The sequence below is a fragment of the Pseudorca crassidens genome, chromosome 6 (assembly GCF_039906515.1).
Source record: "Pseudorca crassidens isolate mPseCra1 chromosome 6, mPseCra1.hap1, whole genome shotgun sequence".
Taxonomy (NCBI): domain Eukaryota; kingdom Metazoa; phylum Chordata; class Mammalia; order Artiodactyla; family Delphinidae; genus Pseudorca; species Pseudorca crassidens.
The window spans coordinates 22,298,780-22,318,709 of record NC_090301.1 but is presented as its reverse complement, the minus strand read 5'-3'; the positions used below and the strand labels follow the sequence as shown (position 1 = coordinate 22,318,709).

At 34.7% G+C, this 19,930-nt stretch overlaps 1 protein-coding gene across 1 annotated transcript in view; it reads right to left on the bottom strand.

Annotated features, from left to right (window-relative positions):
* Positions 1–19,930, bottom strand: part of ABCA12 (ATP binding cassette subfamily A member 12) — a 187,779-nt gene that overhangs the window by 69,490 nt on the left and 98,359 nt on the right. The window contains exons 12-20 of the mRNA XM_067740694.1: positions 15,854–16,110; positions 15,643–15,755; positions 14,292–14,416; positions 11,712–11,885; positions 8,507–8,671; positions 7,971–8,181; positions 5,999–6,138; positions 4,128–4,247; positions 904–994 (exon numbers count right to left, since the gene is read on the bottom strand). Of these exons, the coding sequence (XP_067596795.1) occupies positions 904–994; positions 4,128–4,247; positions 5,999–6,138; positions 7,971–8,181; positions 8,507–8,671; positions 11,712–11,885; positions 14,292–14,416; positions 15,643–15,755; positions 15,854–16,110 (1,396 nt within the window). The remainder of the gene's footprint in view (positions 1–903; positions 995–4,127; positions 4,248–5,998; positions 6,139–7,970; positions 8,182–8,506; positions 8,672–11,711; positions 11,886–14,291; positions 14,417–15,642; positions 15,756–15,853; positions 16,111–19,930) is intronic.

Genomic DNA, 19,930 nt, shown 5'->3' with positions numbered 1-19,930 from the left:
GTTTCCTTATCCAAATGATAATTTTAGAGAATAAATCACTAACATCTTTCTTTAATCAAACAGGGTTGACTATCATAAAGTACATAAAATTATACAGAATATAAATGTAGGCATAATTCCTCCCCACTGGTTTACAACCTAAATCACATAAGTCCCAGTAGCACTGGGGAGGAGGAGGGGCATTTGCTCTACTGCGGTCAAATTCTGATGCTTTCAATCCCTTCCTCTTACCCATGGTTGCATAGCAACAGGGAATCAGACACAGACTGAATTAGACATCTTGCATCCCTTAATGTTGAAGGTGGGGATGTGGCAGAGGGAATGCATAAGTTCAGACAGCTTTCTTTGATCCTCTTCTGCCTGTTCCTTTTAAATGATCATGAGAGGAGAAGCCGACCTTGAATAGTGATTTAGGTTTATTTTCGTTTGAGTCTCTGCATTGCTTTTGTTTTGTTTTTGCTAACTCTATAACTTCTTCTGGTTACATTCTGAGTTAGTCAAAGTGATACTAAGGCCAGTGGAGATAAAATTATAAATGTAGCCAGAAATAAACCATTTCATCTTCTTTTGTCCTTAAAGACTTGCTTTTCATCAAGTTATCCCAAAAAAGTGTCCTCCTGTAGCAACCTACCTGTGATTGAAGGACAAGCTGCATTTACACGGAATATACTGCATTATAATTATTGAAACTAACTACAGGCACTAGGTATCAAAATAAGCATTACTACTTGTAACTGTACAACTAACTAGGAAGAAGATGGATAGATATATCCAGGATTTTACTTTTCTTAGGATAACTAGATAGAAACCAAATACAGAAGAAAAGGAAATGAAGATCTTATATGGCACAATGCTTTTCACATTTCTGACATGACAAGTAAATAAAAGTTTTTCTGGACTCACCGAGTTCATCCATCTGTTTCAAGAGTTCAACAGCGTCAAGTCCCACGGAGAATTTTACAAAAACTTGCACAAAGGGGTTTCTTAGAGTATTCTAACAATATAGGGAATCAGTTTCAGTACAAAAAGAAAACATGTTTAATCATTGTCTCTCTAATAACACCACAGTGAAATGAGGTACCACTACTGGGCATTTTCAATGCGCCATTTTGCAAAGGCTCCCAACTGATTTGTATTCTAGTCCTACTACTTCCTAGCTCAGAGGTTTTCAGCAAGCACTCAGCCTCTTCCAGCTTCAGGTTACTTTTCTGTAAAGTGGTATCTAATCAGATTAGTCAAATGTAAATTATTATGGTATTGTTTTATACTGTAATAAGTGCAGCTATGTGAACATGGAAAAATAAACTGATGATAAAACTTTACATGGAGTAACTCATGGAAAGACTGAAAATTAAAAAAAAAAAAGTGCTTTAAAAATATAAAGGCGTTTGTAGCTATCTTGCAAATTAGGAGACATAAATTCTACCACTGTAGTTGTCTACTAGGTAATACTTATTGAGATTTTACTAAGTGCTGGGCACTGTCTAATAGAGTTTACCTTACCTTGATTTTCTCACTTAGTTTTCAATAATACCTAGAGGTAAGTACTATTATTATCCCCAGCTAATAGAAGACAAGGCTAGGGCCCAAGAAGCTATGTAAATTTCCCTAAGGATGCACAATTAATAAGGGTCGAAAGGAAAGTTGAAGAGAGAGACTTCACCTTGATTAAAGAAATGTTTATTCATCTTGTGTGTAAATTCATGGCCTAGTTTTTTTGTGACCTAGGCTTAAGTTGTTCTCCCTTTAGAGGACAGTTCAGTACTACTTATTATTCTGTCCTTCTACCAATATCTTGTTTTGTTATCATGGAGATAAATGATTAAGAATAATATGTATTAATAGAACATATATATAATAGAATTAATTTGCTAAATCTATAGTTGCTGAGGAGTCTAAGAGTAGTTGGTAGCATGAAGACAGATGGCTATTATGCAGCTATACACTATGATAACCCAAGTTCTTTAAAATCTAACTATTTACCAGGAATTAATTTGCACATTATAGAAAATCTGAATCAGAACGTTACTAATAAGGAAAGCACTGTGTTAGTTGCAATTCAGAGACGATCCATCTAACTCTATTTCCATTCTCTTATCACTCCTCTTATAATCAATCCTGCCTATAATATATATTATCTTCAAATGCTTCCACAATATGATCTTCACAAGTCTGTGAAGTGATTATCAATGGACCCATTTTAGAGTTTCATAAACTGTAGCAAGTATTTTAAGTCATTTGCCTAAGAGTTCACAATGGCAAAGCCAGGTCATGTGTTAAAAGCTTGAAGTTTCAAATTCTGTACACATTTTCAGAAATAAGTTTTCCTCAATAATTGAGAACAGGAACTTATTTTGGTCTAGAACAAAATAAAGATACTCCCATTAGATGATGATCCCTTTATGGACATGGTCATAGCATTTCTTCTTATCAAATTACTGTACTTTGGAACTGCTATGCACAGATAATGTCCTTTCTTAATTCACTGCTTTAGCCAACAAAACTTTCCTTAATGAAATAATATGTGTAGGATATTTATCTGTTCACAGAAAAAAAGTTTTAGGAGAAAAGAGCAATTTTCCACTGAGGAAAACACATGTGTCAAAGGTATCGTCCATGTAGCCTTTGTTATCTGAGATTCACTAAAAAAGGCCACTTAAAATATCCATTTGTGATTACCAGAGGTAGGGGGTGGGGAGATGGGGAATTGGATAAAGGTGGTCAAAAGGTAGAAACTTCCAGTTATAAGATAAATATGTACTAGGGATGTAATCTACAACATGATAACTATAGTTAACACTGCTGTATGACATAGGAAAGCTGTTAAGAGAGTACGGCCTGAGAGTTTTCATCACAAGAAAATTTTTTTTCCTTTTTTTTTTGTTATCTATATGAGATGATGGATGTTAACTAAACCTACTATGGTCATCATTTCATAATATGTATATATCAAACCATCATGCTATATACCTTAAACTTATACAGTGGTGTATGTTAATTATTTCTCAGTAAAACTGGGGCAGGGTGGGGACTGAGATTTAATCAAGATAGTAATGTGCTCAAGATCAGAGAAGAGTAGAACATTAAAATAAATGGACATGCTTAATATTAGAACTAAATTTAATAGTAAATTGTGGGGAAGATGTTTGATGAAAAGTTTATTTTGTATTAATTGTGTTAAATATCTATTTTAGAAATTAATTTTATCATTTATAACAAAATTCAGGTTGTAATTGTAACTATGCATTAATTGATAGTCAAAACAAAGACTGAGTAAAGCATCTTTTGTGTATAACTTTTCTAACAAAGTTGTATGACACAAATTCTTTGTTCTGTTTAACTTTTTGAGCATGATTATAAAGAAGGGCACTTTTGTTGCTGCAAAAATCTTCTAGGGCTCCATCAATTTTCCAAGGGCCTCTCTCAAGTCTTTGAATACACAAGCCATACTCTCTTGAAGTTCCTAAGTTGGCACCATTCCTGAAATTTTTCTCTTCTCCTATTGATAATGGGTCTAACTCTGCTGCTTGATGTTTAGCTGCCAATAGCTCTCTTTGTGATTGGAACATTTCCCCACACTACTTGCATCCTTTTCAGAAAACCCTGCATCTTTTATGGGAATTGAAGATTATACTTTTCAAGTAGTGTGTATTGGATTTGAGTTGCACTGTCAAATCTTTAACCTAAAATAGAGTGTCAAATGTTTCGACGAAAGAACTCCCTAGATTTAACATTCTTCTTCAGAATATTAGTATTTTAGGAATTTTGGTTCAGTTAAAATAGCAAAACATAACCTAGAGAAATAAAATAAGCATTTTTAAGTAGTTTTTATTGCATTTAATTTTGGAAAATAGATTTACATCACTAGTTATGCCTCAGGATCAACTTGTAAAATGACTTATCTCTGAATTACATACAGAGAAACTGTGGCATAAGAGGTGAGGATGGTTACAGACGTAAGTGACAGATCTGTTATCCTGTCTCAGATCTGCTCTCTGGAGCAGAGGCAATTTTAATCTGTTGAATATGGATTCTAAGTTACTATCTGCCCATTCACATAATGATGGTGATTAAAATCTCAAAGAATTACAATTCGTACAAAAGTGAATAACAGAACCATCTCCTACCTGGAGAATTGGAATCGTCTGGTTTAACAGGTGGAAGGAATTCATGAAAAATGGTGACTTATCCACCCACTCTTGAGATTTTTCTTTTAATTCTGCCAGCTGCCTCAGAGTTACATTAGACTTGAAGAAAAAGAAACAAATCTGGTCCGTCAGTATTTTTCCTATATTTCAAAAAGGTATCTTATGGTTGTTTTGTTACATAATTTCAAGAAACAGTTCTAAAAAGTAGAGTTAGTAGAACATTGTCAGAAATTTCCCATATGGTCAAAAGTTTTTAAGTGGCAGCTTTTATAGGATCGAGATCACTTATAAAAATTCTGGAAAATCTAGGGTTTACTTCATGTCCACAGAAAATTTACAGCCAAAAAGCATGTCTTCTGGAATTCTCACAAGTTACCCATTTTTACCAATGGTACAGTTTACTGCTAAAGAAACATTCTAGTTCAAGGATATAAGAAGAAGAAGACTTTCGTGAATTGCTGGTGGATGTATATAGTTTTTTGGGGAAAGCAATCTGACAATAGTCATTAAAACAGAATATAATATCCTTCAATCTCTCAATCTTGAATATTCACCTCTGTGAAATAAAAATACCACTGTGTAAAGTCATAGGCACAAAAGTAGTTGTTGCCGCATTGCTTACATGAGCAAAAAAACAAAAGCAAACACTAGAAACAAAAAGAATGTCCAACAATTGAGGATTGGCTGAGTAAGTTCCATAGTATAAAAAAATTTACAATCTTCAAAAAGAATGAATAAACTAAATCTATCGAATAGGAAGAATTTCCACAAGGTATTGCTGTGTGACTAAAGTAATATGCAGAAAAGTTTTATAATGAAACCTCATTTTAATAATGCAAACAATGACCATTCTGCATATGAATGTGCATACAGTATAATAATATATAATGGATTAGAGGAATGCACATAAATTATAGAAAGCCACATCCTTGAATGCTAAAATTCATTAGTTTACATGAAAGGAAGAGTAGGATCAAGCAGGGAGAAAAATAGGTGAGAGTCAAAGCAAAAAGAAAAGAAAAAAAAAAGACTGCACTTAGAAAATAAGCATTTAATGACTTCATTTATGCAAAATTATGTAAAAGTGTGTAGTCAATAAAGCAAATAAGGTATTAAAACACAAACAGTGAAAACAAAGATCATTCTAGAAATCAGTGATGACTTCATGTTTATTTTTATATAAACCTAAAACTAATTTATATTTATATAAACTATAGTGTAATGACCAAGTAATGGTAAAAAAGAGTTTTTTTTTTTTTTTTTTTACTTTATCATTTTAAAAGCATCAAGTTTATAATTCAAATCACTAAAGCCAACTTTAAAAGTGAGAGAGAAATGCTATTATGGTTATATTAGGTAGGTGATAAGTATAGTTACTATTAATAATGTTTTTCTCAACACCTATCCTCTATATAAGATATTAAGTTGTACAACCAAATATGAAGCCAATAATCTATAGTTTATCAATTGTTTTTGTTCAAACTAGTTATATAATGCCCAATATTGTTTTTTCTAGTGCCATTATTTTTACATACTTTGAAACTTAGATGCTAGTTGTAGAAAAATTTTCTGCTTTTGGAGATAAATTGAAAAATCTGAGCTCTTGCTCCAACTAACTTCATTCTCAAGTGTTAACAAAGTTCATTCCTCTTCAAGGAGCTACCACCCAATCTACATTGTTTACACATATACAGGCAGAAGTTGAGAATTGTTAAGAGTTTCAGAAAGCCAAAGGTAATAGTATGTAGGCTATAAAGAAGTCTGAGCCAGCTAGACTAAATCTGGAAGCTGACTACTTTAAAAATCATCTTAATACTCAAGATAGAAACTTCGAGTGATAATGGTCAAACCTTTTCCATTATTGCCTTTGTGATGGGGGTATATGGTGCGTACAAAATCCTTCCCAACAACATGGGTTTCAAGAAAGCCCAAATCACAGGTCCGGCAGGCATATTAATGATGTCTTTATAAAGAGAAAAGCAAAATGGTGCTGGAAAGAAAAAGTGTAAAAAAACCATTTAATACATACATTTAAAATCTATTCATGGTAAACTGACAAATATTATTGTTATAGCACCCCAAAATACATGCCTTATACTTCCTTTGTTATTAACAAATGTGACACATCTGGTATCAAAGTAAGAAAGCATAGTAACAAATCTTTTTTAGGTGTAACAGTTTAATCCAATAAGCAAGTGAATAGCAAGTGATGGCATTTTGCCAAGAGGAGTTAGAAAGGTTGAAAAGCATATTTCAGAATGTCTTCCAACAGATATTCCTCACCAGCCCTTAATTTTTAAAAATATGCAAAAGTTTGCTATTGTACTAGATACATAAGAGCTGTACAATAAATGTTTCTTGAATGAATAAAAAGATGCATAAATGCATCAATCCAATTGCTACATTAAACATCCCTATATTGTTTGGTAAAGCTCAGCCAATCATATTTTACATCTCAAAACTCACAGATCAAGTAAACAGCTTTGATGTGCCACTGAACATTTATAGTTCTGCTGCATTCATGAAGCTCTTCTGTGTGTGATACAAATTTCTAATTCTAAAAAGTTAAGAAAAAATATTGACCTGAGCAGATTTAAGGCACATCATTTTATCATTTACTGGCAAGGTGTAGTGGTTAAGAGGCTAGACTTTGCAGCAGACTGCCTGGGTTCAAATCATAGCTTTGATACTTTCATGTTGGACAATGGTGTCCAGGTTACTCGATCGCTTTGTGCCTCATTTCCCTTACTAAGATGCAGCTATAGTAGCACCTACCTCATAGGTAAGTGAAGAGTGAATGAGTTGATATGCAGAACATGCTTGATGTGTGGTTAAGTGCTGTATGAGTGCTTTCTTGGGGAAAATTAATGCTTCATTTATTACAAAAAGCTAAGATTACAGCTCAGCATTAAAAAAAACACCCGATTAAAAAATGGGGAGAAGACCTGAATAGTCATTTTTCCAAAGAGGAAATGCAGATGGCCAACAGGCACATGAAAAGATGCTCAACATGGCTAATCATCAGGCAAATGCAAATCAAAACCCAATGAGATATTACCTCACGTCTGTCAGAATGGCCATCATCAAAAAGAACAAAAATAACAGATATCGGTGAGGATGTGGAGAAAAGGGAACCCTCGTGCTCTGTTGGTGGGAATGTAAATTGGTGCAGCCACTGTGGAAAACAGTACAGAGTTTTTCTGAAAAAAACTAAAAATAAAACTACCATACGCACTTCCACTCGGGTATATACCCAAAGAAACCAAAAATGCTAATTAGAAAAGACTCATGTACCTCAATCTTCATAGCAGCATTATTTACATTTGCCAAGATATGGAAGCAGCCTAAGTGTCTATCAACAGATGAATGGATAAATAAGATGTGGTGTGTGTGTATATATATATATATATATATATATATAAAATGGAATATTAGTCATAAAAAAGAATGAAATTTTGCCATTTGCAACAACGTGGATGGACTTGGAGGGCACTGATGCTAAGTGAAATAAGTCAGACAAAGACAAATACTGTATATTACTTTTATGTGGAATCTAAAAAATACAACAAACTAGTGAGTATAACAAAAAAGAAACAGACTCACAGATAGAACAAACTAGTGGTTACCAGTGGGGAAAGGGAAGGAGGGAGGGGCAAGATGGGATAGGGGACTAAGAGGCACAAACTATTATGTATAAAAGAAGCTATAAGGATATATTGTACAATACAGGGAATACAGCCAATTAAAAAAAAAAAGGCCAAGATTTAGCAGACCATGTTGTCAGGAGGCGACATTCCCACACTGATTTTGAAGTATACTCACTGGCATGTAAGGGAATTCCATATTTTGCAGCAATTTGCTCTTTACTTAATTTATAAGTCAAAAAATCCTTGGTGTGGTTGCCTCCCTGCCTCTGAGAAGAGGGCAGCATGGCAACTAAATATTCAGTGGTAATTCCTTGGGAGCACAGTGCTTGGGAAATGGTACTAAATGATCCTTGTGGAGTGTTTAGCCGGTTGTTTCTGTACATTGCCTGTGAGATAAAAATACATGATTTATTAACATTATATGAGCTATAAATGCTATTGAAAACAATATAGAAGAAAACCTGATAATGCTTAGACGATCCTTATAATTCCACAATTCCTTTAAAACATGTATCCCAAATGTACATGTACAACACTAAACTTCTCCAATTTAAGTGGCAAAAACTTTTGCCAGAGTAGAAGAGTTTTTCTGTAAGTGATTTCTGTCAATGTACTATATTTGTAGCTGAATGTATTATAACTAATCTCAAATAAAAGTTAAGATGACAAAAGGAATTTTCCAGCAGGAATATTACTGGGTGACTTTTCTACCTGTGTTAATGGAAAACTTCTGGACAGGTGCATTTGTTTCAGGGATCTCATTTTGTCTAGCAGCGGTCGTGTGACAGAAGCCATCTGACTGAGAATCTCCTTTAGCCTTATGAAGAGTTCTATCATCTTTTCTACTGGCTTTTGATTTTCCCTAGGGAAAAACACCTGACAGGAACAGCAACAACAAAAAAAGAAATTATTTTTGTAGAGAAACTGGAACCCTCACACACTGTTGGTGAAAATATTAAAAGGTACAGTCACTTTGGAAAACATTTTGGAAGTTTATTAAATAGTTAAACATAAATTTACCATACAACCAGAAATTGGATTCCTAGGCATTTACCCAAGAGAAATGAAAAAACATGTCTACACAAAGATTTGTATGGGAACGTCTATAGCAGCATTACTCACAATAGCCAACAAGTGGAAACAATCCAAATGAATGGATAAACAAAATTTATATCCTTAAACTGGTATACTATTTGGTAAAAGAAAGAAATTACTTACTGACACATTACAACATGTATGAAACTCAAAACATTATACTAAGTGAAAAAAGCTACACACGAAGACCACATATTGTACGATTCAATTTAAATAAAATGTCTAAAAAGGCAAATCCATAGAGAGAGAAAATAGATTAGAGGGTGCCTGTGCTAGAGGTCAGAATGAGAACTGACTGTAAATGGACACAAGGTTTCTTTTTGGGTTGATAGAAATGTTACAAAATCAGATTGTGGTAACGGTTGCACAGTTCTATAACTTACTAAAAAACCCATTAAATTGTACACTTAAAATGAGTGAATTTTATAACATAAAAAAATACCTCAATAACTTTGCCAAAAATAAATGATTTTAAAAGTCAGAAAGGCAAATGTCAATTACATAATTCTTCATGTACGCCATTATTCAAAAATCATATAATGTGCTCCTTAAAATCAGAAAAGCTCTGTCAAAAAGCTCATGTGGTCTATCAGGTTTAATCATAATCCCCTAACGTATTTCTGTTGCAGGAAGAAACACTGAAAATATTTTTTAAATTAAAATTTTAATTTTATTCTCTCATTCACTCAATTATTCAATAAACGCTGAGTGCCTGTTATGTTCCCAGCACTGGGTGAGGTGATGGGTACGAGGTGATGGGTACAGTGGTACACAAACTGGCATCATCCTTCCACTCAGGGAGTTTTGTAATAATAGGAGAAACAGATATGAAACAAATCAATGAACAAAAAGCTGGGGAATATGAGGAGGTAGGGAGTTTAGCTAAGAAATCAAAAGAAGTCTTTCCAAGATGACACCCCAAAGGGGAGAAAGAACAAACCATAGGAGGAATAGGGAGAGGAAGGTAATAGACAGAGGGGGAAAGATTTGTGAGGTTCATGAAGAGGGAAAGCTCTTGGTGTGTCCAAGGGGGTCAAACACCACTATATGAGGACAAGATTCATTTGGAGAAATATCACAAAGACAGAGCTGTCTCAATAACACAGCTATTAATTGCAATCAGATTTTTCTAAATAGGATTCAACATTTTAATTTTTCTTCCAGTTCTGCCAAAATTCTAGGAATTCTGACACTGATTTGAAATAAACTGACTAATGATGAGAAATTTTTATTATTTTTACTTGCAATACCTTAAAGAATTAGGAATGGTCTTCTGCTGGTAAAATGCACATATTTATTTACTATACTCAACAAGAAATAGTTGGTTTGATATATGCTCTGCAGAGACATTGTAAGATAAGGATTAAAATTTTAGATAAAAAATTAATAATATCAATTTATATGCATTTTAAGTTATGTAAAATAAATATTCATTTAGTTAATGGTTATTTGCTAAGTTCTTCTATGGGCCAGGCACTGTTCTTGGCATTTGAAATGTTTCAGTGAACAAAAAGGCCCTTGTGGAGCTTACACCAAATAGAGGTAGACAGAAAATAAACAACAAAAGCGAATACTAAATAAAATACATAGTATGCTGGAAGTGTAACAGAAAACAAACAGAGCATCGAAAGGAGGTTTGAGAGGGCTATAGATGAAAGTTGGTTGCATTTTAAATAGGATTGTCGGAGTATCTTATTAAGAAGGTCAATATTGAGTAAAGACACATAGTGCAGCAAATCAGATGAAGGGCATGGCCTGGAGTGGTCCCATGCAGCAGCCCTGGGCCCAAGGAGTAGCCACGTAGGAAATGGGATTTTAGAAATAAGGAGAGGTTGTGCAGGCCCTGGGGCCCCGGCAGGATTTGAGGGTTTGCTGGAATAAAATGAGGAGCCACTGGGGAAGGTGTTGAGCAGAGGAATGACATAATACAATTTAAGTTTTAAAGGGATCACTCTTGCTGCTCAGGGAGCGGTGGGGACAAGTGTGGAGGCAAGGGAGGCCAGTTAGGGGGCCACTGCAGAATATAAGGGTCGGATAATGATGCCTTTGAACAGGATTATTTGTAACTAGTCCTAAAATGCCTTCATCCCCTTTGCTGAAATGCATCAACAACATAAGTCAGCCGTGTTGCTTCTGGTTTTTCTTACTTTAAAGAGAAAAACACTTTTTTTTCAGTGTTTTCAATAACATGTAAATAATTTTGACCTAGTAGAGATCTGGGTGGATATAGGTGTTTAATTTTCCTATGTTTATATTTTTGTTTCAGTTTTTTATTCACTAAGTACTTATAAAGCATCTAGTTATTGCAAGCTGGAGTTACTGCTGACTTTACAGCTCTAATAATGACCACTGTTTTGTTGTACTGGATAAATAATGGTAGCCTCTATCAAAACTTGATGAAGGAAACACAAAAAGTACTTTTTTAAATACCCAAAAAAACCTTGATTCTTTTACTTGAAAATGAAAAACTTCGTTCTAATCTTTATTTTTATCCCACAAAATTAATGTGCATTCACTTTTTAAAAAAGTTATTATAACATTTGTATTTCATACTCTAGTATAGTGTATATTAAATTTAATTCCTGGTCTTGGATATACAAATTGAGAGTTAATAAGGCCATAATATTAATTTCCTCATCTATTAAATATGCAAATTTACAATATATGATCGCTAAGGTCCCACTTAGCTCTAAAATAAAGCTATAATTCCAAAAGCTCTATAAATGGATCACATTCCTTATAGTATCAGGGAGCATACAGGTATAATCAATTTTTTATATTGTACTATAAATATTAAAATATTTCATCAATAGCAACTTGCCTTGTATGTGAAGTTGTAAATGTCTAAGTAGTGCAGAAGAGTGAGTCCAATGAGGTAAGACAGACGGGATCTCTCTGGAAGAGGTATGTTGCAGAATTCCTTCATTGCATCTTCCAATTTGGGACTGGTCACATTAACGTCACAGGAATGCCACCAGAACACACTAGAAATAATCTACAAGTTGGAGGAAGAAAAATATTTTAGCTGTGAATCCTCTGAATCCACCTGTCCATTTTGAGAGGTTTTCTTACACTTTTAGACTTCATTTAAAAATAAGATAAATTATACTCAAAATCATAAAATTTTTTGGTTTAAAGCACTAATTACTATCAACACACCTAGAAAAAGTCCATAGTTCACTGGAAAGCTTAAGAAGTAAGATGGGAAAAGAGACAGAAAAAAATCCATAATGATTCCCATATTTCTTGCTTGAACGACTGGGTGAATGATGACACCAAGAAAGAAAATTGGTTTGGATTGTTTAGGAAAATTACTAGTTTAAGACTTTTGCTCTCTCGGGAATTCCCTGGTGGCGCAGTGGTTAAGAATCCGCCTGTCAATGCAGGGGACACAGGTTTGAGCCCTGGTCTGGGAAAGATCCCACATGCCACGGAACAATGAAGCCCATGCGCCACAACTACTGAGCCTGTGGTCTAGAGCCTGTGAGCCACAACTACTGAAGCCCGCGCGCCTAGAGCCCGTGCTTTGCAACAAGAGAAGCCACCACAATGAGAAGCCCACGCACTGCAACGAAGAGTAGCCCACGCTCACCACAATGAGAGAAAGCCCGTGTGCAGCAACAAAGACCCAACACGGCCAAAAATAAATAAATAAAATAAATAATTTTTTTAAAAAATTGATAAACTTTAAAAAAAAAGACTTTTGCTCTCTTTAAAATTTTACTCTTACTTTATTTAAATTGCATTTCATTTATATAATCATTTGAAGTTATAATCTTGTACAATAAACTCTGGGGTCCAGAGATGAAAGGTGAAGACAAAAAGCCCAGAATCACACAATAATATGAATCAACCATCCTGGAGAGTAATGCTTGTGTGAAAAGTGATGTGTGACTATGGGAAGTAAGATGGCAACTCTATTGCCACTGAGTTGAAATAAAGAAAAAGTTTATGAAATTCAAGATTATAGAAACTTTTCTCTCTTTTCTTTTTAAAGTAATAAGAATGTATGCTCTCTATTTACCTGCTTTTACTTACTAAAATGAACCTGCTCTTCAGAGGCCAAAAATGCGATAGCTGATCTTAGGATCATATAAGTGAAAGGTGAAACCAAAGGGGAAAGAATTAATAAAGAAACATTAATTGCTGGGCTTCCCTTGTGGCAGAGTTAAGAACTGCACCTGCCAATGCAGGGGACAAGGGTTTGAGCCCTGGTCCGGGAAGATCCCACATGCCATGGAGCAACTAAGCCCGTGTGCCACAACTACTGAGCCTGAGCTCCAGAGCCCATGAGCCACAACTACTGAGCCCACGCGCTACAACTACTGAAGCCCGCACACCTAGAGCCCGTGCTCCGCAACAAGAGAAGCCACTGCAATGAGAAGCCCGCGCACTGGGCAACAAAGAGTAGCCCCCGCTCGCCACAACTACAGAAAGCCCGTGAGCAGCAACGAAGACCCAACGCAGCCAAAAATAAATTAAAAAAAAAAAAAGAAAAAGAAAGAAATATTAATTGCTATAACAAGAGGAAGAAACGTGAAGGTAAAGCAGTTTTAATTTTTGTTTGGGAGAACCAATTAAAATGACACAAACATAAATATTCCAAAGTCAGTCTTAAAGGCTTTTAAAAAACTTTATCCCATATTGGAGAATAACTGGGTTGTGTTTAGAAATGACACACTCTGTCACACGTAAGTTTTGAATGGATGAGCTCTTAAGCGCTGAAATACTTTTAGAAAATTTCTGTGACACTTCCAGACAATGAACTTGGAAAAGGGGTAAAAGATAAAACATTTCAAGTGGAAAACCCTATTATCAGCCTATGAGGAAATAACGTTACTCATTTTCACAGCAAAAAATGTTTACTATACCTCCAAACTTACCCAGAGTTCCCTTGATCATATCTATTTTATATAGTCTGTCTTGTCTTGGGGCTTTTAAGAAATAAAAAGAAGTATTTCTTTTAATTTTAGTTTCAACAAATTGTAAATGGTCTTTTTTTCCCCCAATTAGATTACTGAAACTCGACTTTGATATCATCATAATAGAATGTGAAAATTTACCTCAGATAATGTGAATGTGACAATGAATATAAAGAATTACTGATGGCATCACTTATTTAAGAAAAGCATCTAGGGTAAAGAAAAGGAGAGGACAAAGGAGGCAAAGGAAGGGATAGGAAAAGTAGAAGGAAAGGAACAGACAATGATAATGTTCTCGCTTCAGGATTTTTCTTATATTTTCACTTAAGAATTAGGCCTCTAATTTTATCATTTGCATGGAAAATTCACCATATTTGCATGAAGCTTCTCAGTGTTTTACTGGTAAGTGCTCAACAAATACTAAATGCTATTTAAACTTTTAGAAAACTGGATGTAAATACAAATACGTTCCACCCCACCTCAGCTCTGTTGTCAGGGGTGGGAATGGCCAGCAAATTGTCGATACTCCTATTGGACATTCCTGTTGTTCTCCTCAGTTCTTCTTTCAGCTCTTCAATATTTTTAAACATTTCTATTAACTGACCTGAAACAAAACAAAACAAAACAAAACTCACATGTGGGTTGCAATGTAATTCTTTCTAGTCGTTCGTTCTAACATAGAGAAACCTTCTAGATAAAACATATAGTCAACATATATGCCTTGTGTCAGGAACAGATGTCTCTCAGTTTTGGCAAACTTTGCATCTTTAGGTTCTATTTCTATCTGATTTAGACTTATTCCTATTATGATATTATTAACCTAAGGTAACAGATTGCTCTGGATTATAAATTTTCCTTAAATGTCTACAACGAAAGGTTGATTCAGAGAAAATACGGTTTCCTCGCAGACTTTGATCACACAATGTGCTAAATATACATTTCTACATTTGATTTAAAACATCACACAAATTCAAAATGCTTTTTAACCTTGGATCATGTAATATCATCAGCTTAGGACAAGGTTTGCTAAATCTGAAACGTAATGCCACAGAGCACTTTTTCCTTAACTTTGCCCAGCACCTTACAGCTTATAAAGGGTTTTCACAATCATTACTTCAATTTTTAAATAGAATGTGTTTAATTCCAAACTCTTTTAGGACAGTTATTACAATTATTTCATATCTGGGTCATTCAATGAATAGCAAAAAATATTTTGACCTTATTTTAGCAGATTGTGATCTCTATTTTGCAAATGCCTTTCAGTTTCTTTATGAAGTATCTCTCATGCAAATATACCTTCTTTATTTTTGGACTTAGTGCCCTTCCAATTTTGTGGCTGCCTGTTGTCCAAAATTCTGAATGTCTTTCTTTTCAGTATTGAGGTATTACGCAAGAATACATGTACTGCATGATGCGTCATGCTCAGAATACTAATATGAGGCTCTGAATCGATATTTCTGTAGACAGCAGTGCATCTTTATTTTTAAAATCAGATTATTCTCACAGAAGTAAATAAATTTCATCCTTGCTCTTGCAAAAGACTAATGCACTTTAATATATCAGAGAAGTAAAAGGTGAATAGTCTAACTAGTTAAATTTTTGAAGACATTTTTCTGTGAAACCAGATTTCGCTGTTTCATTCTCTGCTGGCCTGCTGTGTTGTTTATTTTAGACAAGTAACCATATTTGAAAGCTTCAGATGTCTCATGCATAAGGGCAGATACAAAGTAGGTTTGGTTAGGAACTTCAAAAAAGCCTTTTCTAAACTGCAGCATGAGAATCACATGCATTTTTAATAAGACAGCATTTAAAATATGGATGGGGAAACACCTGGTTTTTCCAAGGTGTCTGCACTGTTATTGACATGCAGCATGGCTTGAATCTTCGGCATTAACCGTGTGATATTTTCCAAGTAACTCATTTGTAATGCCTGTTCTAGAAACCTGGAACAAAGCAGAAGAGGAGAAGAAATTGAACTAGGCATATCAATAATTATTTGAGAAGGGATTTCACCAAGGAAGAAGACAATGGAAAAACTTACCGATCCATATCTAAATTAATTTTGCTTGGATCCCCAGAAAGCAAATCCCTCAGTTTTTCAGATAGAATATTGTCATGATACAGTAAGCTGGTGGCTATTTCGGTGCTGAATTCTGCTGCTTTGAGGAGTTGCACATGAAACGCACTCTCTTCACACAGGTTCCCAAAGTCCATGCTAGACAGCTGGCACATTTTCTCTAGTGAACTGAAAGTTTCAGGTTCACAAAGAAGTTTGGTCAAGTTTCCAAGTTGAGACAGCTTTCGAGAGGGGGAGAGATGGGAAACATTAGTTATGTTATTCTAAATGTTTATTAGTTGATAATAAGCAACCAAAATTGATTTACTTCCTAAAAACATTTTGCTTATATGTTTAGTGAGTTGGCATTTGGCAACAGTTTTACCACAAAGCACTATTTTCTATCATTTGAGTTTACTGTTCTCTTAAGAATTTTATAAAACTTTTGGACCTGTTAGACCTCTTGCTCAAATGTAGTCATATCTTGTGGATTCACAGGTTGAAAAGATGTAGTTTAGTTTTACCTCATTTAAATCACAAATACTTAAACTAATTTTATATTTTAGTTTATTTTTTAAATCATGTGTAAGGGCAGATAGCAAAGCAGATTTGGTTTGAAACTTCAAAAAATGTTTTCTTCACACCCACCAGGATGCCTACTATCAAAACAAACAAACATACAAACAAATGAACAAATAAATAAATAAAACCTGAAAATAACAAGTGTTGGCAAGGATATGGAGAAATTAGAACCCTTGTGCACTCTTGGTGGGAATATAAAATGATGTAGCTACTGTAAAAAATAGTATGGTGAGTCTTCAAGAAAATTTGAAATAGAATTAACATATGACTCAGCAATTCCACTTCTAGGTATATACTCAAAAGTATTTATTGAAAGCTAGGGTTTGAACAGATATTTGTAGACCCATGTTCACAGCAGCATTATTCACGATAGCCAAGAGGTAGAAGCACCCCATGTCCATTGACAGATGAATGGATAAACACAATGTGGTAAACACATAAAATGGAATATTATTTAGCCTTAAAAAGTAAGGAGATTCTCTCACATATTATGAGGTGGATGAGCCTAGAGGGCATTATGCTAAGTGATATAAGCCAGTCATAAAAAGACAAATACTGTATGATTCCACTTATATGAAGTACCAAGCATAGTCAAATTAATAGCAACAGAAAGTAGAAATGCAGGTGCCAGGGGCTAGGGGGAGAGGGCAATGAGAAATAGGTGTTTCACGGGTAGAGGATTTTTGTTTTGCAAGATTAAGAGTTCTACAATCTGTGTGTATTTAACACAATTGAACTGCACAGTTAAAAATAGTTAAGGTGGTAAATTTTATGTTATGTGTATTTTATCACAAGTTTAAAAAAATTAATTAACCAAAAAAAGACTTTTTAAAACTGTGCATGAGAATCACATATATTTAAAAATATGGATTGGTATATATCTTGTTTTTCAAAAGTGTCTGTACTGTTATTGACATTATCTTCTATCCTCTTACTTACTGAGGGAAACTTTTGTTCTATGGAGTGCTTAAAAGGGCCTAAAATCCCATACTTAGAGAAAAAGGAGAAAAATGAAAATCAACTACTTTCCTACGCAAGTATATTCCTCCTTGCGGTTCACTATGCTCTGTGTGTTCTGAGGATATATCTCCAAGTCATACTTCCTGGGATAAAAAATTATGCCTCTGGGGAAGTCAGTTCTGTTGTGCTTGGAAGCAACCCTAGAGCTACTCTTTTTAAGAAGTGAAATAATTTGGAGAAACATCTAAAGAAGCAAATATGTGTCATTCATTGCAGCTGAGTTTCTAATCAGAAGTTGCATTCTGACAGAAATGAATTATAATACAGGAAAATGTTCAGGAATATTTCTTTGCCTATGTCAAATGGGAAAGGTACAGTGATGTGTCTTGGATGAGAGACTTATATTAACTACACGTAGGCAGTAGCAATTAAACACCAATCATCTTAGATAGTAAAAATCATTGGTCTGCTTTCCACTGTACTTAATATTCTAATTGACTTCTGGTTTTGAACTATCTAAAATGGTTTCATATGTATTAAAATTCTACTTACTAGTCTTATTACTATGAGAAATTTTCCATTCTGTAATAAACTCAATCATTTTACCAGATGTAACTGTATGTTTGTCACTTGTTCCTTCCTTTGATTTTCCAAATACTAGATATGATTAAACTTCTAATGAATAGAGCCCAACCTCTCTGCCAGTGACTTTTATTTTGGTGATTTCTTAAATAAAAAGATAAATACTGGGAGCCCAATTAATTTTTTTAATTGAGCTTTTAAGGGTGTAGTAAATGTGAATGACTTTACTCAGTAGTGACTGAAATGTATTTTTTAATTGCAAGTTTGACATACATATAACAAGAAACCAATAAAAGTCCATAGAGTATAATCTTGGCTTGATAAAAGATATAGAAGGAGAAATTGGAAATCTAGCCATGTTACTGAAGTAGAACTCTGAAATAAGAATTTAATTCAGGGTTAATAATGTGGCCTGCACTGTGAGGCACATCCGCCGAGGAGCAACGTCATGGTCATTTACGATTTGTCATTATTTACTACTTTCTTCTAAAAGCAATACATGCATTAAACTTTTAGAAACTTCATAGATCATTAGTAATCAACATACATTCATAGAATTATAATTACCTCTTCAAAAGTATGTGTCAAGCCCAGATTACAGGTTTGTCACAGTCTCATGTATCACGACACTGGTCTACATAGTAAGGGCTCAGGCCTAAACTTGAACAATGACCCATAACTAACTCCACGTCCAGCTGTGACTGAATTCCCTAGTGCCTACAGTTCCTAATGCATCTGAATCAGAATTGTAAGTAACATGATGGCGTAAACTTCAAAATACTGTATGTGTAAAAATACTGAAACTGCAACACTCCTGGGCTCTTAGCAGGTAACTGAAAGGAAACGAGACTTATTTAAAAATGTAAAGGTATTACAATATAAATAATGTCCTATCTGTATTTCTGCTTAATATAGAGAATATCCATTTTATGAGTATTTCCCCAATCAGGAAGTTATCCTTCCCACCAGAGAGACTGGAAATAAAAGAGGAGAAAACAGACGGTGAAGGGAGGAGAAAACTAAAGTTCAGGAAGAGTAGAACGTTCGGGGCTAGAAAAGAAAAAAAGTCACCAATGAATGACAGGCATTTGGCATTTTGGAGGGTCTAAACCTTCTTAGAAATATCGTGAATAAAAATGTTAGGGTGGGCCCTAACTCACTGTCACAATCAAGATACCAATTACCAAGGAGGGTGAAGCAGGGAAGTAAAAGCATCTCTTCTTACAAAACTCTAGGAGTCTGTCTTCATTCTTTCAATGATATGTGCTGAATATTTTCCATGTGTCAGACTGTGCCAGGTGCTGAGAGTACAGAGTAAAGTGACAGACTTAACCATGTTCCTATGGAGCCTGTAGTCCTGGAATGGACGGGTTCTGTCAATTGCAAATAGCAGCCATGCTTGTTATAAATGACAGTAGATTTCCCACCTAAGGGACGGGACTGTAGTTTATTTCCACTTCTGTGGCTTCTTGAACCTTTTTCATAATGTAACCCACAAGGGAAGCAGTACACTCAAAATGTGGATGCTGTTCTAAGTTATCCTTAGCTCCATTCCCATACCATTATTGTAAATGACTGAGAATATATTGTTTCCATTTCCCAATGTATATTGTGTGCTGCTCAGTTACTTTGCAAGTTGAGAACTACAATGAGGAATTGCCCAGGTAATATGATTACATCACCAGGGCTCTACTTAAACACCATCATTTGTTCACAAACTCATAAGTCAAGTCTTAAGATACTACTGTGTGCTAGATGTGAGACTTTAGAGATGCAGAAGGCATAATTTCATCAGATTTTACACTCTAGTGAGGGAAATAGACCCTACATATACAATGACCTATAATGCTAAGTAGTAAATTCCAAAAGCCAGAAATCTCACTGTAATCGGAGACTCCCCTTCCCTATGCCTCACACCTCACTGGCTGCCAAGTTGTG